Source organism: Andrena cerasifolii, chromosome 12 (genome assembly GCF_050908995.1).
Source record: "Andrena cerasifolii isolate SP2316 chromosome 12, iyAndCera1_principal, whole genome shotgun sequence".
Classification (NCBI taxonomy): Eukaryota; Metazoa; Arthropoda; class Insecta; order Hymenoptera; family Andrenidae; genus Andrena; species Andrena cerasifolii.
The window spans coordinates 4,650,976-4,676,453 of NC_135129.1; the positions used below are offsets into that span (position 1 = coordinate 4,650,976).

The 25,478-nt window shown below is 40.6% G+C and overlaps 1 protein-coding gene across 1 annotated transcript in view; it reads right to left on the minus strand.

The window, feature by feature from the left end:
• The window catches only part of Dpr1 (defective proboscis extension response 1), a 709,894-nt gene extending 702,231 nt beyond the window's left edge, over window positions 1-7,663 (minus strand). Inside the window, exon 1 of the mRNA XM_076823800.1 lies at window positions 6,810-7,663. Within this exon, the coding sequence (XP_076679915.1) occupies window positions 6,810-6,885 (76 nt within the window). The 5' untranslated portion in view covers window positions 6,886-7,663. The remainder of the gene's footprint in view (window positions 1-6,809) is intronic.
• Between the last annotated feature and the right edge of the window lie 17,815 nt (window positions 7,664-25,478).

The window sequence follows — 25,478 nt, forward strand, 5'->3', positions numbered from 1 at the left end:
GCATTGTGCCATTTGCAGCTCGTGAAATAATGAAGCGACAGGTACACACCAATGCGATTTCATATGTCCTCTTAAACTTTATACTAAGGACGTGTAAGAAGGTTGATCCTTTCTGAATTTGATCCTAGCATAAATTATCCATAAATATAAATTTCGAATAACGAACAAGGTTAATTTTTTACATTCGTCGAGCGTTTCAACTCCAGCGTCGATTAAATGTTTCAATTTTAAGTTCAACTTTAACTTTATTCGACGTTAAAGTCACAGATAAAGTTAAAGTTGACAAATTTATTCGGCGGTGAAGTGGAAACGCTCGACGAATAATAAAATTAACTTAAATATCTTAAATATATTAAATATCTTTAAGTATATATAATTTATGTATTAAGATAATTAAATACTATTAAGTTAGAATTTAAGTTAAAATTTAAAGAGATATTTGATATATTTAAATATCTTATTTAGTGAGATGCTTGTGCTTGCATAATTATATACTTAAAGATATTTAATATATTTAAATATCTTTAAGTACATATAATTTATGTATTAAGATAATTAAATACTATTAAGTTAGAATTATATTCTGAAACACCTATTCTTAAAACGTTTTCTTTACTTATTAAATTTACCTTACCTCATATGAGGGCGGGGGTTGCAGGCTATTTGAATATTATAAAAGGGGACCAGGACTAAAAAAAGCTTGGGAAACACTGCTCTAAACACTCCACAGAAATCCATTCCAAAAAATCACTAAGTGCTAAATACTCCCCATTTCCCTAGGCTCCCCAAAAATCAGGACCTACCTGAATCGCTGATAACCACGAGAATTTTGCGATTCGTTGGCAAACAATCATTACGGGTGGGGGCTGATAATCCGTATGACAAATAGAGTCCTATCGCCAGCAACGGTATAGCGTGCAATAACTTTATTAGGCGGGGACAATGTCAACGGGGAAGATATCGACGGTCATTTCGCGCGTTTAAAGCGCGGACGCAAGCCGCCGGCCGGCGTGGCCGGAATCTTGTTTGGCCCCGTGTCGCCGTGAGAAAATTACGCACGACCGCTGTTCGAGCACTTGTATTTGTGCCGCTGTCAGCTACTTTTGATTGCGCGGCCCTCGCGGCCCCGCACCCCCGCAGGGACTTACAATCGCGCGCGAATTTCGCTGGTAAAGGGCCGTTTCGCGGTAGATAAACGAGGGGCGGCCCGGGTGGGGATACAGCGGTCGATTAATCGGGAAAAATCGTAAGCACGCGAAGCACTTTACGATTCAATTCGCCGCAGTAAATCACGCGTGAACTAGAATCGATTTAATGTTCCCGGAGCGCGTGCACGTGATGCGGACAACGCGCTGCCCCCGTGGTACACGATGATGAATGAGCGCTGGCTGGTGCCCTATAGAAAATTGGTTATCGTCTGAAGATTCGACGATTCGATCGTACTTGCTTGTGTTTGCACGTTGATGGATATTTCGTGTGTTGCGGTGTGACAGTTGATGACAGGGTTAACCCTTAACCGGTGACGTCCCACTTTGTGACATAAACGGTGACGTGGAGTCTCACAGACTACAGTGGGTGGCCAAATTATTATACTCAAATAAAAAGGTTTGTGATTTTGCAAGTTTAAGCGATAGAGTGGCTATATCTCTGCGAAAAATGGCCGCAAAAATATTTAAAAAACGCATTTTAACGCTTGAAGTTTCTAATTTCTTTTTTAATGAAGAACTCAATTCTTTTCATCCACTATGATACTGTTTTATCAAGGTGAAACGCAGGAAACGGAGTTTCAGAAATTTTTGCCCAGTTTCAACGTATGCACGGACCAAAATTTTTTTTTCGGTAAGTCCAACGAGGAGCTCTTATAGAGCAAACATTTCTCTTTAATTAAGTTTCTTTGGTTTTGTTTTATGATTTTTATTGACCGAGTTATTCGCGATCAAAGCGAAAAAGGTACTTTACACTTTGAACACCTATAACTTGCGAACTCATGATCGTAGACAAATTTTCATGAGTGTTTTGGGAAGCTAAGAAAGTTTCCTTTCGGAACCTTTAGTTGCCAATTTAAATTTTTTTTTTTAATTGTGTTAAATCCATTTTAAAATGATTCCAAAAATTGACGAAAGTGTTTTGAGTATAATAATTTGGCCGCCCTCTGTACTCTTTTATAATTTGACAGTGCCAAGCTTAAATTTATTCACAAGGATATGAATTCGAAGCTCTCTTCGCATACCTTTGATTTTGCACCTTTGAAGTTGCATCTTTTATTACTTCACCCCTTAAGGACACACTAAATTATAGAAAAACTACAACCTTTTTTATAACGAAAATTATTTATAAACAGGAATGAAACACTTTTACGAAAACAGCGTTTAATTTGTATTCCATTGAACTCCGTAATATTAAGAATTTCGAATTTTGTGCTTCAAATTTCTCGCAAAGAAATCTAATATTACAGAGATTGGTGTTAAGGGGTTAATGCGTCCCCTGTAAATAAATATAAAAATGCGATTCAGAACGAGCCGGTTCATAATACTGCGCGGAGATTACGGTGCTGAAATGTGCACCTATCGCTCGTTAGCCCGTTTAATTCTGATCTTCGAATAACGCGGAATCGCGATTAATTGGGTCACGTTGCCTCCCACGCGAGCGGTATACGCCGGATGTGGATGATCTTTTTGCCGCGCGCCATCGAACGACACTCATGAAATTGCTGCCAGCTAATTCATTGTCCTCCGATTCGGGCGCGGATCGTTGTTTGTAGCCTGCATACTCGCGAGACCCACCGAGCGTCGATAGAGGGAGGAAACACGAACTCTTATATGCTTCCTAACAAAGATATCCTTCCAATTGGAAACACTTCAACGTACAGATTTATGCGAGAGGGTCACTCAGCCTCGTACGCGCAATCCGTCTCATTCGCAGCGTTAACAATAAAAGTAGAAGGAACAGCGATCACCTTATTACGAGCCAGAACCCCGTCCTTCTTTCGAGGCACCACTGTACGCGGAATTATTTCTCCAATTTCGCAATGAGCTCATCCGATTTCTCCGCGATAACGAGGTGGAGGAAGCCGGCTAATCGAAGTTTCGACTTCGTGTGACTGCGAACGTAATACTGCGAATTCCGCGAGAAAATTCGCCGTAGCCACTTGAGCAGCCGGAGTTCCTGTGATTGCACAATCACGGGCGGTGATTATTTACCTTACTACTGTGCGTCATTGTTGCCTGGCCCGGGCATTGCATTGCCCGTCGAATGGACCGCAGTGACTTATAATTATTCAATTAGCACTCGTGCCCCGTAAAACGCGACCGCGCACGCTGCAGCCTCGTTTAATTTCTAAACACCCAGAGCAAACCGTGGGCCGCGCGCGCCCCATTGTCGCCGTGCCATAGAGCGACCATTTGTCCCGGCACGTCCCTCTCCGTGTTGACACGGCAGTCAGCTGGATATTAACGAAACAGCGGCCGCGACACGCTGAGACGCGAGCGCGCGTGGTCATCGAACAGGAACGGAGACACTTGGAGTTTTCGAGCTTCAATTTGCTGCGCCTGCACAGTGCTTCGTAAACTGATGAACCCAGACACCTGGATACGCGAGGGGCATTATACAGCAGGGGACGGACTTGGTGAGGTGAACGATACGTTCTGATGTGTCTTCTCTATGCGCGTGTATGAAGTTGTTAAACTGCGGAAGTTAATTCTAGTGTTTGTTAGGGTTGCGGGGTTGTTGGCCGAGGAGCCTGAGCGATGCACTGCGCGTGGAGGTTGAAAGAGTAGCTGTTGTTGTGGCTACTGCTGCAATCTTACCGAGACGATTTTTTCTGACTGTTGGCGATATAGTGGAACCTTAATTGTTTGGACTAATCAAAGCACACACTTTTCGGATAATCGAATCTTTCGGATAGCCGAATAACTCTGTGTTCGCACGAAGGAAGATCGTTTATGATAATCTTCTAATTTTTCTTACTCGGTGAACATACTTAGTAACTAATTTTAGGGGTTTTTTCATGCCACAGATAGTAGATTTGCGAATTTTATATTCATCAGCTAATTCGGTTACAATTTTGCTACGTTCTAGACTATTTATGACTTCGCATTTCGTTCGTGGTAATGAGACAGCTTTCGTTTTACCGACATTTCGGTATGTGCAGCACAAATTCTTTAGTAACAGAATCTGATCTATAAGTTCTAATTCATAGCCCAAATACATTGTATACGACAAAGAGTGGTGATTCATCGCGAGAGAGAGCATTGCAAGTAAATACATATTTCTCTTTTTCGCTTACAAGGAGAGTTTCCCAGGTGTCCGCCTCCGATTGCATTGATTTTTGGATATGGTTTTGAGGACCGAAAAATAAGGTATACGTGTTTTTTTATAGCTGCCGGTTTTCATATTTAGGGGGTGAAACCACCCCTCAAATTTATAAGATTTTCCGATGTTCGTTTCTGCTTTCTTTGATTTTTTGGATATGTTTTATAGGACCGAAAAATAAGAAATACGTGTCTTTTTATTTCGATCCGTTTGCATGTTTAGGGGGTGAAACCACCCCTCAAAGTTCATAAGAGGTACAAAATTGTGTTGAGTAAAACTTCATATGAAAATACATATCCAGAAACCAAAGCAATCGGTGGCGGGCACCACCTATTCTTATGAAATTTGAGGGGTAGTTTCACCCCTCAAACATGCAAACAGGCCAAAATAAAAAAACACGTATATTTTATTTTTCGGTCCTCTAAAACATATCCAAAAATCAAAACAATCGGAGGCGGACACCTGGGTAACTTTCCTTATTAGTAGACAACACTGTTCGGATATTTGAATTTTCCAGTAGATAATCGAGGTTCCACGTAGGTTATTCCACGCGAGATTTGAAGTCCCCTTTGCAATGTTAAGAATAACTTTTGTTTGAAACGATTTTTAGCTTTGCGCAGCAGAGTCTTGAAGCACCCTTTCTCGTAGCAGATAATTTACGAGAATCTGACCTTTTATCTCTACCTTTTCTAGGGGTTACGATAGTTACTTGTATTTTTTTCTTCTTTATGACGCTGTACGGTGGTTTTGTGTCAGGTTTCTCTCCTGTGACTTAAAACGTGTCTAGAAGTTACGAGCCAAACGCAAGGGAAGGGCATAAGCATAAAAACTGTAGAAAGAAGTGGTAATGCAGCCACATATGTGTCGGCTGAGTATTCATTGATCATATCACTTATTTAAGGCGACTCAAGTCACTCGGAGATCAAATATTTGTTTGCGAATTAATTACGAGGAGATGAATACAAATTGTGAGTAGTACTTTTGGATACTGTTTATTAATACTACAAACTGTAAATTTTTTTTTATAATATATGAATGTATATGAAGGCGTCCGATCTGTAGGCACTTTTCTGTGGTTTTGCCCTGGTTGTGAAAAACCGAGGTTCGGATCGACTTAAAATTTTTACAGCGTGTTCAAGGCATATTCCTTTGTGAAGTGTAGATCAGCATTAAAGTGTAAAAGCTGTAGTTTCAGGGGTGAAAAATCAGCCATCTATGCACCCCGAAAATCAACATTTATTGTACAAATCGGTTTCTCCTAGTAGCTATTTTAATAATTTTGGTTCAATTATTTTTTCGGACGACCCCTCGAAAATTACTGGTTCTAGAAGAAACATATTCCAACGAAACCGTTGCATCTTTATTTTTAAGCTCGATATCTTTTTCCAAAATACTGTCTAATCAACCTTCTGTAGCGCCATTTGTAAAATAGATATGTAGCCAATAAATTGTTCCCCTCTACGTGATAGTAACAAACATTGTATAAAAGGAATAGTCCGTGCTTGCTTTCATCGCCTTGTAATTAATTAGCAAAAATACTTGATTTTCGAGCCATTTCACTGCCTAATTCTGAAACGTTCCTTTATCAATTCCTCACGATGGTGTCACTAGAGATGTCACAATTGAACACTTGGTACATTTAGAATACAGCTATCTCAAGCGTTTATTAATGTCCAGCAAACAGTTCCATGGAATTAAGCGCTACAAATTCTCAAGTAGGTATGTTTAAATTGACCTGCACCGAATTTGCAAAAATTACACAGAAAACTGACACTTTACAACAACAAAAAACGAATTAAAGTCGCCATCGTACTTTCCAACTTTCCCTAAAATCAGAAGCACAAGAATCCAGATCTCCGTACACGAACCCACCACAAAGCAACTACGCTAGTAGCCCAGAAGTGTTTCTCTACGAGCGCAACAAAAGTCCCTCAAAATTTAGAGCCAACACGTACGTGGCCCACTCTGTACGTTCCCCAAAATTACTTCAATCTGTATGCACCCATTATCCGAAAACTGTGTAGTAAACCACTGTTCGCACCTACTGTAAAAAACCTTGCTACCCATGCGTAAGTCACATGTCCCCACAGCACCTGGTGCAGAAGTTTCCCATGAATTTTGAAATGTTCATATCAATTCGCGCCTGACGATACTTTACCAGAACCATAAAACCTCACCCGCCTGACGTGCGCAAATCGAGCGAAGTTATATATTCCACCATTAAAGCTAAAATCCCCCTGCATCTGAACATTACAACCGCCGATCACGTATTAATTGCAGCAGCTGTTTGCAGGCGCGTATAGACACCAAGCCAAGAAACGTTTCCATCCGACAGTTAAGTTTTTGAACGCGAAGTTCGTGGGAAGCGGACGGTGTCTTTCGAATGCATCCCGCGGAGCCGATAGGAGTTCTTACTTCGCCGCTCGAGGCGGACTCGATGGGTAATTGAGCGAGCTCGAGGACGTTTCGCGAATTATTGAGGATGCTCTTCGACGTACCTTGACTGACCGCGATCCCTTCGATAACCAGCAGAAAACCAGCGAGTATCAGTACGGCGAGCCAACGACACAGCATTTTTAACACTTCGTTCACTCGGTTCCACTGTCGACGGTTCCTTAGGCCCTGTACACCGAACACAAGCGCGATCGACGACCCACAGCTCGCCGGAGAATCAAGGATTCTAGGGGCCGTCCGTTTTCCCAGTTCCCCTTGAATCTTTCACACGGTGCTTTTAACACACACTCTACAGTATTACGCAACCAGCTCCAGTTACTGTATCCCTGACCGTAGACACTGCGCCAGGTGTTTTCTTAAAGCATTTGCCTGAACGGGCCCATACGAGCCATCTGTCATGCTTCGCGACTACAGAGCTCACAGTTTGTAATTACGAAACGTGGTCGCACAGTCCACTGGGGTTTTTCATACAAGTCGATCTCCCGCGGTTATGTCACGAAGTTTATCCAACACGCGGAGAGATCTCGACGCAAACTCTCCAGTAAATCCAGCCGAAGGGTCGGGGAACAATCCAGCGTGTCGCTTGAGACGGGCGATAAATCTGGCGTGGAATCCCGCGGACAGGTCCTCGATCCAGCCTCGAACGACGCTCGCAGGTGATATCCGCGAAATATCGATACACCAGAGGAAGATCCCGCGAACCGTTTCACAAAATCCTCAAGCACGTAGCGCTCGGAGCGTAGCGTCGCAACCGTATCGCATTCCGCAGCAGCCACGCTGAAAGCCACGCTCGGAGCGTTCCACGATCGCGCGTGGATCGTTGCCCGCGATCATTGTGACGCGCGTCACGCGATCGTCGCTCGTCTGTCGCATCCTTCGGTTCTAATTCATCGCGGCACTGCTCTTCTTCCGGCACTGTTTCCCTGTGGCGCGGTAGAGCCGGGTCTTTTCTTCTCCGCGAACGGCCGATCACGCGACGGTCATGATCGAGGCGGCGATGAAAGGCACGGGGTTCACGCGTTACTGACGGCGGCTACGTCGTCGTCCTCGTCGTCGGCGTACCACGCGACGACGTCGAACGCACATGGACTAGCCGCGTATAGACGGATGCGGTGTCGCTTGGCGTCGCGGCGCGAAATGATTCTGCGGGGGCACTGTTGCCCGCGGCGCGCGTGCGCCCGGCTCTTGCTGCGAACCCCAGGCGCGGACGGGTTACGCGCAGACCACTTCTACTTCACGCGCTCAAGGGGTGACTGCCTCTGTGCAGCGGTGCAGGAATGCACGTCGCTGGTCCTTGTCGTCGGGTCAGCTGCTACTCGGTCCTACGCCGCGATAGGATCTTTGAGGGCATCGTGACAAGGGGTGTCCTGCGCCCAGCAAGAATCCAGGGAATCCTTGCTTAAGATGTACGGGGATATGGATCGTTCGCGCTGCCACTGGAAGGGATTGGGGGGTCTTCTGAGCATTTGCCTGCACGGTGTCGGTGGACTCGTCAAGGAGAGGGGTGGATTCGGAAAGCGGGGAGACGCCGGATGTCTTTACCAATTTGACTTTTCGGGCTTATGGTGAGATGGCGGCTCGATTGATGGAACTTGTGTAACATGTTGCGCGGCGAAGGTAGATTTGTGAAGCAAAGGGATGAATGGATTGTTCTTTGGGATCTCGAAATTTTGTTTGGAAGCTGATGATGAATATTTTGATGCTGGGTCGCTTTGATGCGTGCCAGTTCAGGGATTCGATGGTCTGAATGAAAGTAAACGAGTTGAAGTCATATATTATATTACAGAAACTTAGAATATTGTCATGGACACAGTTTCGGTTATGCTACTGGATGTGTTTTGATGAAGGTGGATAGGTTTTGATAGGCTCTTCTAATTTACTGTGGATGAGGATATTCCCTTATTCTCGTGTATAGACATGTTTTCGTTTAATCAACTAAAACCAACCTACCCATGTGATCCCCGAGAAATTTACTGAACTCTAAATAATTTATTCTAAACACATTGTATCTAACAATTTAGTCGATTAATCAGACTTCAATGTTTTCACATTAAACGTTTCAACTTAAGCTAACTCGATCACACACGTTGCAAACTGTTATTTCATTTTGTTGCTGCTATTTTTGCAAAATACGTCAAATTTTCGTGGCAAACTGGCGCATAGTCGTCCGGTGGAATATATCAGGGCACAAATCCTATCGTATTCTTGGACCAACTTTAAGATATTAATTCGTAATAAGGCCAAGATCTGATGAGCAAACTTCCGAGTATGTAGTAACGCGTACACTTTGGGATTAAGAATTCTTATAGTTTTTGCTATGTGATCGCCTCTAGATCTCTTCGTAAAAAAGAAATTCCTTTTCTTTTTCTTATCGTATCCTTGAGGACACGATATTTTCCCTGTATGATTCCAAGCCCACATTTTTCTTATGGCACATCGTCGTTAGAAAAGCAAATACATTTTCTAATTTAATTACACATATTTACGAGGACGCTGCTTTTATTTGAAGCTTGATTACTGAGTCAGTTCCACTGTCATAGTCCCAAATTTACGAATGTTGGATATGAATTTCTGTAGCAGATGGCCCTCTTTTTAAAATTGGTAGTGAATTTTGAATGAAAAAGTGTAGCAGGCTTAATTGTCTCTCAGGCATTTGAACATCCCTGCTGTAATTTTCGAAACTTAATCAATTCTATGAATTTCACTTTCCTTGTGCAAAGTTCCACTCATAACCATGAACTGATACATTAGGAGCTTAATATATCAACCTTAGAACTTCAGTGGATTTGCAATAGATTTATCGTTTCCATCCAAAGTAATTAATGATATAGGGTATCCAGGAATTTGGAATTAATTTACTTCCACGTTCCCTCAACACGCCTGAGGATTTCACTACTACTTCATGCAGCGCTACGTAGATTCAATCATCGGTGTAGACACTAATTGTAAGTAAATAAAATAGAGTAAACCTGTATTTCGATTTTGTCAACTCTATTAGCAGATTTCTGTGTCAACAGAGACTGTCACGCAACAGATCTACGCTCTGAGGTTGGGATGATTAAATTTAACGTAAAAAATGTTATAAACATGCAGTAAAGGCGCATCATTATTTCCAGTGACACTCATTCAATGCACTAATCAATGTATTTATTTATTTATTTAACGGGGAGTACCCTTTACTTACAACGCCGCATATGACTAACAATTATTAAAGAAGTAAAGAAGAATACGTTGTTAAACAATACCTTCGGAATGTTTTAACAAGCATTTTAACCGAGTAAAAATGAAACAAAGGTACAGCGACGTATTATATCAGTTAAGAATTAAAAAGTAATTCAGTATTAACTTTGTATCCTCCAGGTCATTTCAGCGCCATGTTGCTTTAATTATAAATAAGTAAGAGGCAGTTGATAATAATTAATCTATGCAACGGAAGAGAGAGAAATAAATATACAGAGTTATTTGAATATTATAAAGGGAGGTCGCGACTCAAAAAAGTTGAGAAACACTGATATACACCTCAGAATTGCATTCTGAATTAGCGTATATCAAAATAGCACACAAATCAGCATCAGAGTGCATACATTTGGGAATCGAGATGATAATTGAAATCGCTTCCGCCCGGTAATACGTTCGTAAGAAACGGATAGCGTTGGCTGTAATTAATGGTCCGGTGTGATATTTACGGTGCCGGGCCGTTAAGGATAGTATGGAAGGCGTCTAGGCAGGAATTATGGAATCCGCAAACATTTTGCACGAGCCCAACATAAATTATACCCCCGCGAACGTACGGACTATATAAAGCTTTCGTTATCGTGGCCTCCACGTTAAATCCAACTGGCCATCCGCGGCACGTTGCATTTAAGAACGGGCACAAGACGCGCGCTAATCTTCACGTTCCTCTTCCCGGCCATAAGGATTTTGAAGAAAGAAAGTGCCCTGCCGCATTATCGTCCAGTATGCAAGCCAGGTTTCTTCCCTGACTTATGAAGGGGGAGGTTCGCTTAAAAAAGCTCTCCAGGGCCCAGGCTCCCATCCCTTTTCAGCGTCTGCATCACAGAGAATATCGTGCGAATTATTTGCAAGATAATTCCTCTAGGCAGTCTTGTTGCTGCCTCTACAACAGCTGGATTAGAAAGAAACTTAACCCCCTGCGTCCCAAGTTATTCATTAATCGACTACAAATCCTTTGCCCAATGCTACGCTTACTAGGGGTCTTTCCACCGCACAGTGGGCCGGATTTAAAATTTGCCGCGGTTTGAGTCTTTTTCTTAAGATATCGGAATGATACCTAAAGGCCCTGAAAAAAATTTCGGTTGTTTGGAATATTTTTTTTCGTCGCAAAAGGAACGTGTTTACTAACTTAAAGTTTTTTCTATTTATTAATACGTGTTTTGAGAATACAACAAAAAAATTTCATGTTTTTTAAATGGTTGAATTACACTCACCTATTTTGGCAAAAGCAAGCATTAAAGAAATATGACATTTCCAGAAAAAAATTTTTTTTGTGACAGAAAACTGTTCCAAGGAACGGCCCTAGGACGTTTCAGTGGAAAGGCCCCTTAAATACAGAACTTCGGAATAGAGAGGAATATCGTATAGTGATATCAGAATTAATAATTCATTTAATTCTACGAATCTCAAATTTCTCATTAGTACAAGGCAGAGCTTGAATCCTGTTATAATATCGATTTCGGTTCTCCAAACGGTTATGAAGGACCTTTATTCCGAATAACTGTTATGAAGAACCGAAATTTCCAACTATTATCGGTTTCGGTTACGGTTTCTATTTCCCTCCTCATATCGGTTCCATAGCCTTTATTTTTTCGGTTTCGAAACGGTTCCAAAATCAATTCTTGTATCGACTTTGTATATGTGCATATTTTTTACATAATCTTTATAGAAACAGGAAATACTTTTCACTTCCTATTCTGAATAATATAGTGTGTGAGAACGTAAGCAATATGTAGCTAATTTATTTATTTCAACGCTTTATTGGAGAGCAATGATATGTATAAATGTTTCTTCTTTTTCTATAAGGATTTTGTAAAAAATTATGCACATATACAGTAATCTGCAGCTACAATAATTAACGATATCAATTAGGGGAAAAGTCGATACAAGAATTGCTTCTAGAACCGTTTCCGAACCGATATAGAACCGAAAAAATAACGGTTATGGAACCGATATGAGGAGGGAAATAAGAACCATAACGGAAACAGATAATAGTTGGAAATTTCGTTTTTTTCATAACAGTCATTTGGAATAAAGGTTGTCCATAACCGTTTTAATCAGAACCTTTATATAACAGTTTTAAACAGTCATTTTCGGAACCGTTTCAAGTCCTATTACAAGGTATACTGGTATCAGTGTGTAACGTTAAATTCAACTTTGGCTTTCCCGAAAAGCATGTACGATGAAATTAATAATGCCTTTATTACACAACGTGTAGTCTACCGATGTAGAATGGTTTCGCAATAGAATACTAACCCTGGGTGAACAGAGAGAAGAAAAAGCAGAACAAAATTAAAGTAAAGTACCAATAAATGAACAGCTACCAGTAAATGTCCCTGAATTCCTAATACGTCGCAGTAGTCTCTAATAAGAGCAGCTGCTGCATTTTGAAGGCAACGTACAAGATTAAGGATCGAATGGAGCCAGGAATTATAAATGCGCAGGGTAACTCCGAAGGGTTAAAAAAACGCCCGCAACGCCACGCAAGTATCCGTTGGAATACTCCGCTTTTCGACTGGTACCGCCGCAACTTTCACATGTATTTCGAGTGCTCCCATCGAACGTAGTTTCGATAGCTTTTTTTTTCAACGGGTATCGACGGTGTCCCGTTGGCACCGCGAACATTTCGCGCGTTTTAATAACGCGGCGCTGCACGCCGAGGACACATTAACACCACTCGGGCTGCAGAGAGCGAAACATCGTTGCATAGTTGGCACAGGATCTCGCGGCGATAAATTTCTGTAAACAGGAGCAGATTACGCGTCGCTATCAATGTGTTGCAGTTTGGCAACACTAGCCCACTCTTGCCGGAGTTCAATAATTCGTGGACCGGGCGTAAACAATTATGGCCGGGTCTACGGCGGCGCGCTGCAAGAAATATCATTTGTACCTGCAACTTCGTATCAGTTATCGGCGGCTTGCGACCGTAAATCACTCCTGGAGATTTAGAGTCATTCGAAGGGGCGACCACAAAATGCCGATGCTTCGTGTGGCTGAAGGTGGCCCTTCTAATACTGACACGGAGATGCTTTAGTCCTGCGATGGCTTCAACTGACAATTAGTTCGACCGCTGAGGTTATTTAAGACTTCAGTTGAAGGGTATCCTTCCATCAAATCACTCCAAGAAAGGTAATCTTTAGGATTTTATATTAAAAAAAAAATAAACGTCATAGTGTTAAAAAAAAATTTAGGCATTATTTTTATTGTCTTCAATGATATACAACTAAAACCTAACAAAAATTTAACACTAGGTCGTTTACTTTTTTTTTAAATAAAATCCTAAATATAACCTACCCTTAAACATTATCAAATTTGGGGAAAGATAAGTTTGCGAATAGAAGAAGAATTATGAAGGATAATAATTTACATGCTGGTCAAATAGTTTGAAATTGGACAAGGAAAATTAAGTTATTAAGGTATTTAAATAGATATGTGGAACAGTAGGGACTCCTGAAGTTACCTTAAGGTTAATTAGAAGAAATCTATTCCGAGGCTTTGTTGATTAATTACTTGTTATGGCAATTAATTAGTGTCCACTCAGCTCTACTAAGGATTAAACGAGTAATAATAGGAATTTTCGAAAAGTATGTAGTATTCTTAGCTCAGAGAAATAGGGAAGATAGTTTTGACAGGCTTAGGACTTTGTCTGAGATTAATATATACAAGTTGCAACGTGCGCAGTGTAGATTTTGCTGAACATGACAGGGAGTAATAGATGCGTAGATCGGTATTCCAATATAAGAGATTAAACTTAACGAGAAAGAGCAGTGTGTATTTTCTGTTCATTACTGGTTCTGGGAGATTGTTTATAGGCCAATGTGAGATAAATGTGTTACATGCTTTCGCTTATGCGAAGAGTATCGTCTTTCAGCAATTATAGACCTTGCAGCAAGAGGGGTGCAACTCCATCTTGACCAGTTTCGTGTAAAATGGAAAGAAACTGTTTACAGACATAAAAGACTAACATTCTTCTTGTGCCTGCTTGTCATCATCATCTGTGGAAATATCCTCATCCGCAGTCGACACACATTTGAAAGCCTTCCTAAAAAGGCTGTTTATAAGGTGAGACGTAGTTCCGCGTTCGTATTGCACAAAACAGTAATGGGTGCAGGTTCAAAATTTGCAATAAATCGCTCGTTTGTTATCGGATATGCATCAAACTTGCGCCAAACGATGTAGATTTTTTATACGAATATTACACGTCATAACTAGGGAATTCAATCCCGGAACCCAGGCTGTTTTTTGGATTCTAGAACTCCCGGGATTTGATGTATCAAGTTATAACTTATCCCGAGAATTTCGAGAATTTTTAAAAACGTAAATTAATTTATGAACAACTGGAAAATATAAAAATGGAATCCAAAAAACAGCCGGGATCTCGGGATTACGATCCCAGGATTGAATTCGCTAGTCATAATTTAAAAACTGTCAAAAGTGGAGTTGCATCCCTCTTGCTGTTAGGTCTTCAATTATAAATTGATAAACGTTTAAAGTAGTCGTAAGTGAATTCTATTAATTGTTCCTTATATTTTTCGCAATTACACAATAATTTGTAATAATTCATAGTTACAGAGGGTTTTTATAAATTAGTTTTTATTGTTTCTTAAGTCATTTTATTTTCACTCTTGATAAACAAGCTATACCACAGAGGTGTAATTAAATTTCCATTAAATTAATCATTTATCATTTTACATACCTACATCTACAATATACGAGAATCTCACTTGTTACCACTGAATAAATTTCAGCCACATGTTTCACGAATTTATATGAAAACTGTGATATCATTCCCCTAAAATAAATAGATCGATACATAGATCTGTTCTTAATTATTATTAAATAGTATGTGGTATTGAAAAAGGTAAGAAAAACTTAGAGCTCGAATGGCGTTCCATTATTCACTGGACTCGAGATCAAATAACCCAATTCCTGCGAAAGCGTTAATTAATTTGCACATGTACCATCAAAATCAGTAATACCTCTGTAGGAAGCCTGCTTGTTTCTAATGAAATCCTGCCTGCCAATCCTATATCGATTAAAAACCCTCCTACCAAATTGCACTATCGTATCGTCGCAATGGCATAGAATATTAAACAACGAATGCTACGACTCATATTCCATCACTCACACAACGCAAAAATCCTATGGTAATTTAAGAATACCTTTCTATTTTATCATTTAACAAATTACAATCTTCTATCGTGTCATACATTTTACATCCCTTAACTCCCGCAACACCTGTTTCCTATTCCCGTTCATATTCCCCCTTACTTTCTTTCGTTCATCAGTCATTCCTACTGTCTTCCATACTTATTACCCTAACTCACTTTTAAACTTACTCTAGCCTCTGTCCTAGTCCCTCTCCATCCCACCGCGATACTTCATTCCACACACTTTCATCTGCTAACTTTCATCCTTCTCGAAGCATTGCTTGAATCCTAGGCAAGAACTTAATACTAAACTAAATCGATGTGACGGGACGTAACTCACCTAAGTACAACTGGAGCACAAGACTGAGTACTGTGCAAGAACAAAATGGATTACCACTGAACTTGAAATCCCATTCAAATGGCCCTTGAAAATGCTAGCCGATGTACACTGCCCTAGGTCTTAAATAGATTAGCAGCTCGCTGGGAACAGACTGACCATAGCCCATACTAACAGGATCGTTACTTTGCACTACGTACATAGAAACTTGAACCTTGAAGTAGAAAGCGCGCTGATGAGCATCTTGCCTTGGATAGAGTTACTGCAACGCCCTTATCGGATAGAGAGCTTAATGGCTAACTAATATTAATAGCGAGCTGGTCATCCAACACCATACAATATGGCAAACCGCAAATAACAATTGCGCGTCACAAATGTGTGCATAAATAATATTAATTCGAAGTTTGGTGACCGAGTTTATTCTAACTAAGCAAACAGTAAAAATTGCCACTATAACGAAACTGGCGCGTGCGAACCCGGCTTAAGTCATCTGATGCCCCGGTCTGTGGCTTCACTGGCCCCCTCTCATTCGAAACATGGTGACCGTTGGATGCTGTCTTTTATCTATGGTAACTTCTTTTAGCAACCGTTCCAATAATACCCAGCCCGCTGGAATGGAATGCCAGCTTTCTTTCAGCCACGTTATCACTCTATCGTGCTGGTTCTCTGGGCGGCTTTCGAAGCAACCGTGTACACGTTGGCCCGGCTTTTGCGAATCAACGTAAAAGGATAGGTACCAGCCGGTGCTTGGAAACACCTTTCACATCGGATTGATCGAACGGATCTGGAGCAGAATGTTCTGCGTGTTACACGCCTGCATAGACGGGCGTGCCTAGGGCCTCTATGCTTCTAGCTGCTGTGCGTTGCTTGTACTCCCACGGTTCCGTCGAAGCGATCTCGATCTGCGTTCGAATTAAAGAGAGCAAACCGACTGCGATTTGGGAGCCGTTGAGTCGCAGGTTCGGGCGGAAACTGGGAGCCCAAGGTGGCTGTTGACGGTGGAGGAGTAGCGAAGGGGGCAAATTAGGCATGGCCAGGAACGATAGGACGCTTTGATTCTTGGACCAAGTGGTGGAAAAGTACGACAATGGAGGCAGGTGGTTGGCGGGACCCTTGAGTGTTTTGTTGATAGTCAAGGACCTAAGAGACAGTATACTTTTTGGATAATAGTACTTTAAGGGGTTATTCTGCTGCGACGGTCGGAGAGAGGAAAAATCGACCCGGCAAGACTTCTTTGAGGAAGAGGAAGGTGTTCTCTGCGGACCAGGCGTGGCAGATTAGTTGTAAGTGGAATTCTCTTCAATAGACTTTAAACGCTTTTTTCTCAAACCGGTGTGTCAGAAAATAGTTGCCACGATATGTGGAATTCTACTTGACCGATTGGGCCCATCTTGGGCATACACCTTCAGCAGACGTGTCGTTATTGTCCCTAGCAGAATTAGGCCAAAATATTTTTCTTTTCGAAATTTTTTTAATTTTATAATCACTCAATTTTCAAATTGCAGCCATTTGATAATATTTTGAAATATCAATCCCAATCATTGAGATTTTATCACAGTTTTGCCAAAAAATAATCTAGATTACCATATGTCGAGAAAACACGAAGAAAATCTTCAAGAAATTGTAACTTTTATAAATTTCAATGTTAGAAACTAAAAATCTTGTCGGCTTTGGAAAAAAGCTATTTATTTTGCATACAGAGGCCCATTTTTCGGGAAGATAAAACTGTAGTTTACTAAAAACGGGCTCGGTGTAAGCATACAGAAAAAATATGCTTTAGATATGATCACAATTTTTTTTAAGGATGGGGCCCTAGGGGCCTTCTGTGCAGGGGCCCAGGTGGCAACTGCTCATCGGTCGCTCTGTTAAATCCGCCACCGGGAATATCTATAGTGGTACAGAATAAATAACTGTTGTAAGCTATTGGAATATCTACATTAGTTTACAATAAAACTAGTAAAATACAATTTTAGTGTAATTTTAGTGTAGCTCAATTTCAAGGCAGCTGGCATTCAGTAGTTCGTAATCTCACAGTAATAATGCGTTGCCCATTACGAGGGTCTGGACAGAAACTTCAGTTTGGACAGATTCGATGGAGATTTCGAATGTTGGCTGTGGTTAAAATGGAATTTTCGTGTCGCAGGTTCAAGTAAATTCTTGATCCTGCGCTACCATAATCATCCATTCATGGGAATGGTTCTGGAAATTGCATCTGAAGACACTTGCGTGAACCCTAGATCCTGGTGTCTTCTGGGGGTGCTGGGCGAATCATTCAACAGTGGTTTGCGATGATGGTGATGAGATCTGAGCCTTGACTAGTAGTCCTGTTCTTAATTCGTCTCTTTTCATGATGGTATCCGGAGAAACGTTTCGTTTAGAGATCGTTACTTCGAGTGAATGGTAGTGTCAAGTTTCTTAATGGATCATTGATGATGTCATCCTAATTATTATGATAACCTTTCTCGTACTTTGAATATTTTTACATACACTACTTCTGTGGGAATATTCCTTTCACCAAGTAAAATTCAATATATAGGGTGTTTACTTTAAAAGTTGTTAACTGAAATTGAACTTTGTCAAATGGGCAGCATTAAACGATAATAAACATTTCACAAATGAAAGAAAGATCATACGGTTCCGTTTAAAAAAAACTCAAGATGACCTCGGTTTTGCAAATAAAAGACAAGTGTTTAAAATTGAAATACCTTATTAAAATTAAATAAAGCCGAGGGCACTCAGTAAATTTACTAAAATTATATACGTAGGGTAAGTGTCCCAATTACTGCCAGCGTCCCTATTACTGCCACTTCATTTATTTTACTTAATAAATACGCAACGTATAACTAATAGTGTAAAAAAGAATTTATCATAAAATTGGGACTGTTCTTCTTATTATTATAGTACATTTTTGTATATATGTCTATTCTTTATACCTTACGTTTTTTTTAAGTGAAATAAATAAAGTGGCAGTAATAGGGACACTGACAGTAAATGGGACATCTACCCTGTGCTTTACGAAGTCGAAAAGTATTTCCAGTAATTGAAATACAATTAATTTTTCCAAGACATTTCGTAGAAGCTCCAGCAGGATATTTGGAGTGTCTATGACTTTTAAGTTCATCCTCTTCGATGAAATCGTAAAGTGCCATCGATTCCTCCGAGTTGTCGGAGGCAAATATTTTTGAGTCGTGTCGAAAACTTGTCCACGTTGAAGTAGGTGAATCACGGCTCTCCCCGGAACGATGGTAACGAGAGGAAGAGAATCGTCCGTGCAAGTTGCTGCTGTGAAGGGCTATCAACTGGTTTGCCGCCTTTTCCTCCTTCGGTGATTTTCCTCGGCCCGTTGACAAGAGAGGACTCGCAAACGATTGCCAGCGGGGCAATTGAGCTTAAACAACGAGGACGTGGAGAACGTGCATTGGAATTAGAGGGTTTAAAGGAACAATCGAGCCGAAGCTTTATATTCTTTCCACGGCTAGAAGTGACGTCCGAGCTTCTTTTTCTTTAATGATAAGGATGATTAACCTGAATCCCTTCTTACCTTTGAGCGAACAAGAATTACGTCCAACTGCTCCTATCTCCAGACGTTCACAAATTCCCTGGGAATATAAAAGGTACTCGAGTGCTTTTTCGAATCTCCAAACGCGTTGTAGCGGCTCTCCGGGCGCTATCTGATCATTGAAGGGTGCAGATCAGAATAACTTGAACAAGTTGCAGGATTATTAACATATTTCTTCATCAATTAGTTGCGTCTTTATCACGTTTTGCAAAATTTTTATTATTATTATTATTATTATTATTATTATTATTATTAACGGGAAACCCTTTAGTGTAGAGTTACAAAATTATTACCATTACTACATAGAAAGATAAAAATAAGAAAAAGAAATAAAAAATATATATATATAAAATAATAACATAAAATAAAATACACGACAAATATACAGAGCGGTGCAAAGATGGGGATCCGGTTAGCTACCACGAAAACTACCCCAAGTGTAATTAGAATTGAGGACTAAATATTAATAGAAGCTGTATGAAATGAGAAACAAGAGGTGGGATAATGGACAAAGAGAAGGAATAAAATAAAAGTAGAAGACATAGAAGATAAAGGATTTGCACGCTTATCTACAAGGGAAAGAAAATATCGTACTGGCTTACGAACTGGATTAAACGAATCCTATTTACACAAGATAAAGCAGAAATTCCAGAATTTTATAAAGGGTGTAGGAGTGCTTACGGCGAGACACACAACAATGAATTCGCGTGCTTTGTATTGTCGAAAGCACGATCGTTTCGCCACAGGTTAAGAAATCGCGGTTTAAGATCCATCCCGTAGTTTCCCACGGCCTCGCTGGGAATGATATCGATTTCCTGCGGGGCTTGTACCTACAATGTAAACGGGCCATTACCCTTAGTACATCTCCCTTAACCTTCGGCGTGTGTAATAATGGCTCGGTGACCGGCCCAGTTTTTCTTGGCACCAGTTTCTCGTCTTCGCCTGATTAATTGCCACACTCGCCACTGTAATTGGCACTTTTTAATAGAAACAGAGACGTTTCGACGAGGATACGCTTCATGCCCTCCCCTGCATTCCAATTCAAGAGTTGCCATTTCTTTTCAACTACAGTTGAGGTACAAGAACAGGTCGTTTCGTGGTTTCTGCTAAGCTCTCGCGGTTCCTCGGATATTTTGATTACTAGGTGCTAGATTTTTCAGACTGTCATCTATTCGAAGGGTCGGAATAGTAGTATCTAGTTTTGAAGGAATTTCTGATTAGGAGTCGTCCTTAAATTACGTAAGGACTTTTGAGGCGGAGGGGGTCGCGAATTTCTTACGTTTCTTTTCAAAGGGGAAAGAGGTTGTGAGGTAGCGTCTTACGTAATATATTTTTTACCTAATTTTCAATATGAAACCTTTAAAAAAACTTTAATAACTGAAGAAATGCGATGTAAGTAATATTAGCGCCAAAATTACTCTTACGTAATTTAAGGACGACCCCTGTAATACATTTGTGAGCACTTTGCCACGTGTGCTACTTACAGCACTGCCTTATTTTTAGTAAAAATTGTGTTCTCTGTAAAGAAATACATACCTGTCCATTGAATGCAAAATTTAGTTAGAGATTAGTAGCTACTTCAGAGCCTGAGCAGTATTTATTGGGATCTCTTTACGAAGTGAGCAGTCGAGCCTCGAAATGTCATATTAGAACTTTATTTAAATGTTGAACCAGCGTTCTTTAACCCCCTGGTGACGAAGGAATAAATTTGCTGTTCTATTTAAGTTCGTAGAGGAGATTCATTTACTCCTGGAAATTATTATCTGTAGTACCTACTGATGACTGCATCTGAAAAGCTTAGTTTATTATAGTTGACAAGGAAGGCAGGAAATATGAATTGTTTGCATGCACTGGGATAACCAGTGCAGAGTTAGTAGTCATAAATCGTTTTTAAAGTCTCTAACATCATTCGATGAAATTTTGGAGCCACGATTATATGTCCCCTATAGAGTAATTAATTTATGTGCGTTCTGTGGTTCATAATTGGAGAGTCCTTGTAGAAAACACTGTCAGTGCCAAAATTAAAAGAACAGTTTTTATCAGAGAATGTTCTACGTACCAATGGTAATATTATAGTATAAAATATGATTTGATTTTTGCCACTTACAGTGTATTCTGCAAGGACTCTTCAATTATTAGATAGTGATGCATGAAATCTGTTACATGATGAACACAATATATCGCATCTTTAACAATACCCCTGCGACAATATTGCAAACAGCGAGAGCCTTTACCTCGTTAATTTGAAAGAAAGTAGAGTCAAGACAATTATGATGGGTAATGATGAAAGAAGAGTGTAGAAATTAGTAAAGACTTTCCTTATAAATAGATCAAGAAGGAAGTTCATGATGCACTTTATGTAATTATTACTCTATTTTAACGACCGTACCTACCAAGGGTGCTTCATCTCAACTTTGCATTTTAATAATATTATTAACAGAAAATTTGTGGCATAATATGTAGCACTTTGTATGTTACTGATAACGCGAAATAATAATTTTAGTTTAATACCATTAAAATAGCTGTTCAAATATTGGGTTTATCAAAAGATACTCAAAGCAGTAAGTGCTTCTACTGAAATTCTCCCAGAAGAAGGTATTACTAAATTGGATGTAGAATACTAATTTGCAGGAAACATGTAATTACCTAACAGTACAACATTATAGAAACCATAAACGGGATTACAAAGAAGAATGAAATAACGTGGAAAAATCGACGTGTGATGTATCACAGTTGAAAGTAATAAAATATTCCGCCCCCTAACGCGAGTATACTGAAAAGTTTGATTGATCGTCTCCTGGAAGCGATACATTACGGAACAGTAACAATTCCGTAATACCCTGTGCAAGAACAAAAACTATTGTGATTAATCGAATCCACGTACCTTAAGACTTGCAGATTCTCTAAAAATTTGTCGGCCGCATCATTATTTCCATAATTCCTGCAATTCCATCCCCAGCTGAGAGCAATGATAAATGATCCAATTCCGTGGGATTTATTATCTTCCGCTTATTCATTTTGGCACAGATGAACCAAGCTTAGCTATAAAAATAACAATGTAACGATAAAACCGTATTACTTGTAGTATAACCCAGTGCATTTTACCTGCATTTTCCTCATTATCCAGCTCCTACGTGGTAACACAAAGTGCCCACCTGTGTTGATCAATTCGGGAAATGCTCGGGGAACATTTAGTGCGCGGAATAACGCATTTCACTTTGATCCAACGCGAACACACTATGCGCGCCTTTTTTTGCAATAACAACGGCTGAAACGCAATCACAAATCTAATGCTCGTTGCGAAACATGCTTCTGATTTGCGTGCTCGTTCGCTTGTTTGCGCTGTAAACCACTGTCGAGGGCAAAGGCATTGGAACTGAAGCGCGTACAAAAAAAGTGCAGCCGCTAAAACGAGTAGTGTCATTCGTACTGCAAATACATAAAGTACGGTCATTTTAGTCGTGCACCTACTGAAACTCGCTGTTGCGTTTGACTATTTTGCGCCGGAGTGGGTGAATCTATATTGTATGGACAAACGAGGGTTTGATACGTTAGTGCCGCAGCATAGGTGTCCCCGTGCAGTGTGTTAATTTCGGTTCTTGTTTCTGATTAGTTGATTCTAACGAGTTTGTTCTAATAATTTAACCTGGGTGATTTGATTCTGTTCATTGGATTTTCATGATTAAACTGTGGCGATTTGATTTTCATGAATCGACGTTGATAAGTTGTTTCTGATATATTGAACACCGTAATTGATAAATTAATTCTATAAGTTGGTCTTCACAAGCTGATGCTAGTTTGACTGAATAGATTCTTCAGCTTTCTTTATCTGTATTAGGCCTTTATTTTTCTGCGATATAGTTGAACGTTAAATATTTCTATACTCGTCTCAAATGTGAAGGAACCTGCTAACCGACGAGTTTACTCCGGTTCTGCGCAGGTTGACGCTCATTGGTGCCGGGAGAAGCCGCTATTGGCTGTACCCCCACCGACGCATTGTCGGAGCCAATGAGCTCAGTCTGCATGCGCGAAGCGGGTTCCTTCGCATTTGAGAACGAGTATAATATTATATCGATTACTTAACGCGTGTGAGAAAAACAATTGCAAACTCACAGAAACTTCTATAATCCCAAAACTCCGGCAGTAAACAAACCGCGATATCGCGTTCTTTGAAGAACGAAAGATAGCAATCATGTGTATAGAAATTATAATTTATATATTTTCAAAGCTTCCCTCTGGAAAACATATTAATTACCACGCGAAAGCAAACATACACCATCATTTCAATCCGCACCTGGATCGATATTTTGCCTTCTTTTCAGTTGCACCACGTTCATGCTCTCCCTAGCAGCAGCAAACAACTAATTTTACTGATCACAATCCTCTCGATATCCTAAATGACAACGGCAAACTCGATGAGTTTGCCAAAGTCACAATGAACATAACCGAACCTGTTTCTCCAAACTTCCCAAACGAAACGTGAATGCGCAAGAGTGGCGTGGAAGTGCGCCACGGAAGAAGCGAATGAAAATCGACAGATGTAGGAACAGGGAGAGCTCGGATTGCGTTCGACGCGCGGAGTAAGCCATGCGTAATGAACCCGCAGTAGTCGCACGCGTTTTAAGTCAGACACGTAATATTCCTCGGCGGGAGCGGCACGATTCGGCCGAAAGTTACGGTACAATCGGCACGCGGATGCGGTGGAAGGTCGTGAGTTATTACCGGGTCCGTTCGAGGCCAACCGTATCGCCAATTCGGGCCAAAGCTTCTCACGTCTGCGTCGTTTGAAAATTTCGCAGGAATTATGGAAAAGATAGGTAATATCCGGGGTATCACTTATATTCGACGGTGTGCAATAAATCCGACGCTTCTGCCCCGGGATCGATTCCGCCAGGTGGGAGGGGAGGGGAGGGGGGGAAGGGGGAGGAGGAGGAATCTCGCCCCTCCCCCACTTCCGGAACATCGTCCTGTGTAACTACTTTCGCTTCTCTTTGCGTCAACTATTTAAGAAGCGATCGAATTCGATACAAAGTAAGTTGGAGGACGGCGATCGAGCGTAACGCTTGAATCTATTAAGGATTTTCGCGGCTAGAATGGCTCTCGAGGTAAATGGAACTTTTCAGGACCTCTAACGTCCCTCTCGGGAAACTTTCGCGCGACTCTGTGCGGAAGCAAACGATCGAATGAAATTGAAACAATCTTATCGAGTTTGGCGAGTCCAACGAAATGTTCATTCAGCGGAACGCTTATAATCGTCGGTTTAATTCATCCCCTCCGCGCCCCGGATCCGCGCTAGGTAATTCGCCAGGATGCCGGGGCGGGATTCCGTGGGGGTGAAGTTTCATCGAATTAAACTTTCTCGTGTCGAAGTTGTTGCATAGACAATGATGTCACCCATGGCGACTGCGAAAGAGAAATCTGCATGTATATCACTTGGGCGCCCTTATTCAAATATCACGCCAAGTAAGCGCCGCTGGAACCTTTTGCGATACTCGCGGCTCCCGAACTTCTTGGAACGTTAATCAAGGAAACGTTCGCGCTGCTCGCGCGCGACATGAGGGACTCTTGCCGCTTCGAAATTTGATCGCCGGATATTTATGCATATGCACGCAAGATTCTAGTGTATTTGCCTCGCAAGCCATCGATCTTTCCCTCGCTTGTGTCTTTGCTTAATGAAACTTCAATGTTGCGTCCACTGCTCGCAGCGGTTAGTTATTAGAGGCAAGATTCGGAGGTTTCATTTGCAGTTTTCTCGGTAGGATTTACACTGATTTGTTCTGCAGCTCCGTTGATTTGCAGAAACTGGACATATTGGGGACTATTATTGTTATTATTATTATGAAGCGTCTTTATTGCACAAAATACATAAACAGGAATAAAGAATGATAGAGAAAGAATAAATAGCGTAAAGGCAAGGTTCAGTCGTGAAACTGTTTTGCAACGTATTTTTTATATTTGCTTTTGAAGTTGTTTTCTTAATTGGGGTTCAGCTGAGTCTTTTGATAAATAATATAATTGAAAGTTTTAAGCAGTTGTGATGTGCTTAACAATTGTAATAATATTGTGAATATGGTATCGCAACGAATTACGTTTCAATAGTAATTAATTGCATGTAAAATGTTCAGCTTTTAGTCTTATTTAGTTTCTTTTTGAAGAACTGATTGTCAGTTTTTAAAAAGTGTGTGAAATGCTTTAGAATTTCTTTCATTATTCATGTTAAATGTAAAATTCATTATTAAATGTAACATGAATAATGAATAAAATTCTAAAGTGTTTTACACACTTCTTAAAAACTGAGAATCAGTTCTTCAAAAGGGAACCAGTCAGTAATCTTAATAAAAGAGACGAGACAATAATCATAAGACTAAAAGCTGAACATTTTACGTGCACTTGATTGCAGATGAAACGTAATTCGTTGCGATACCATATTCAC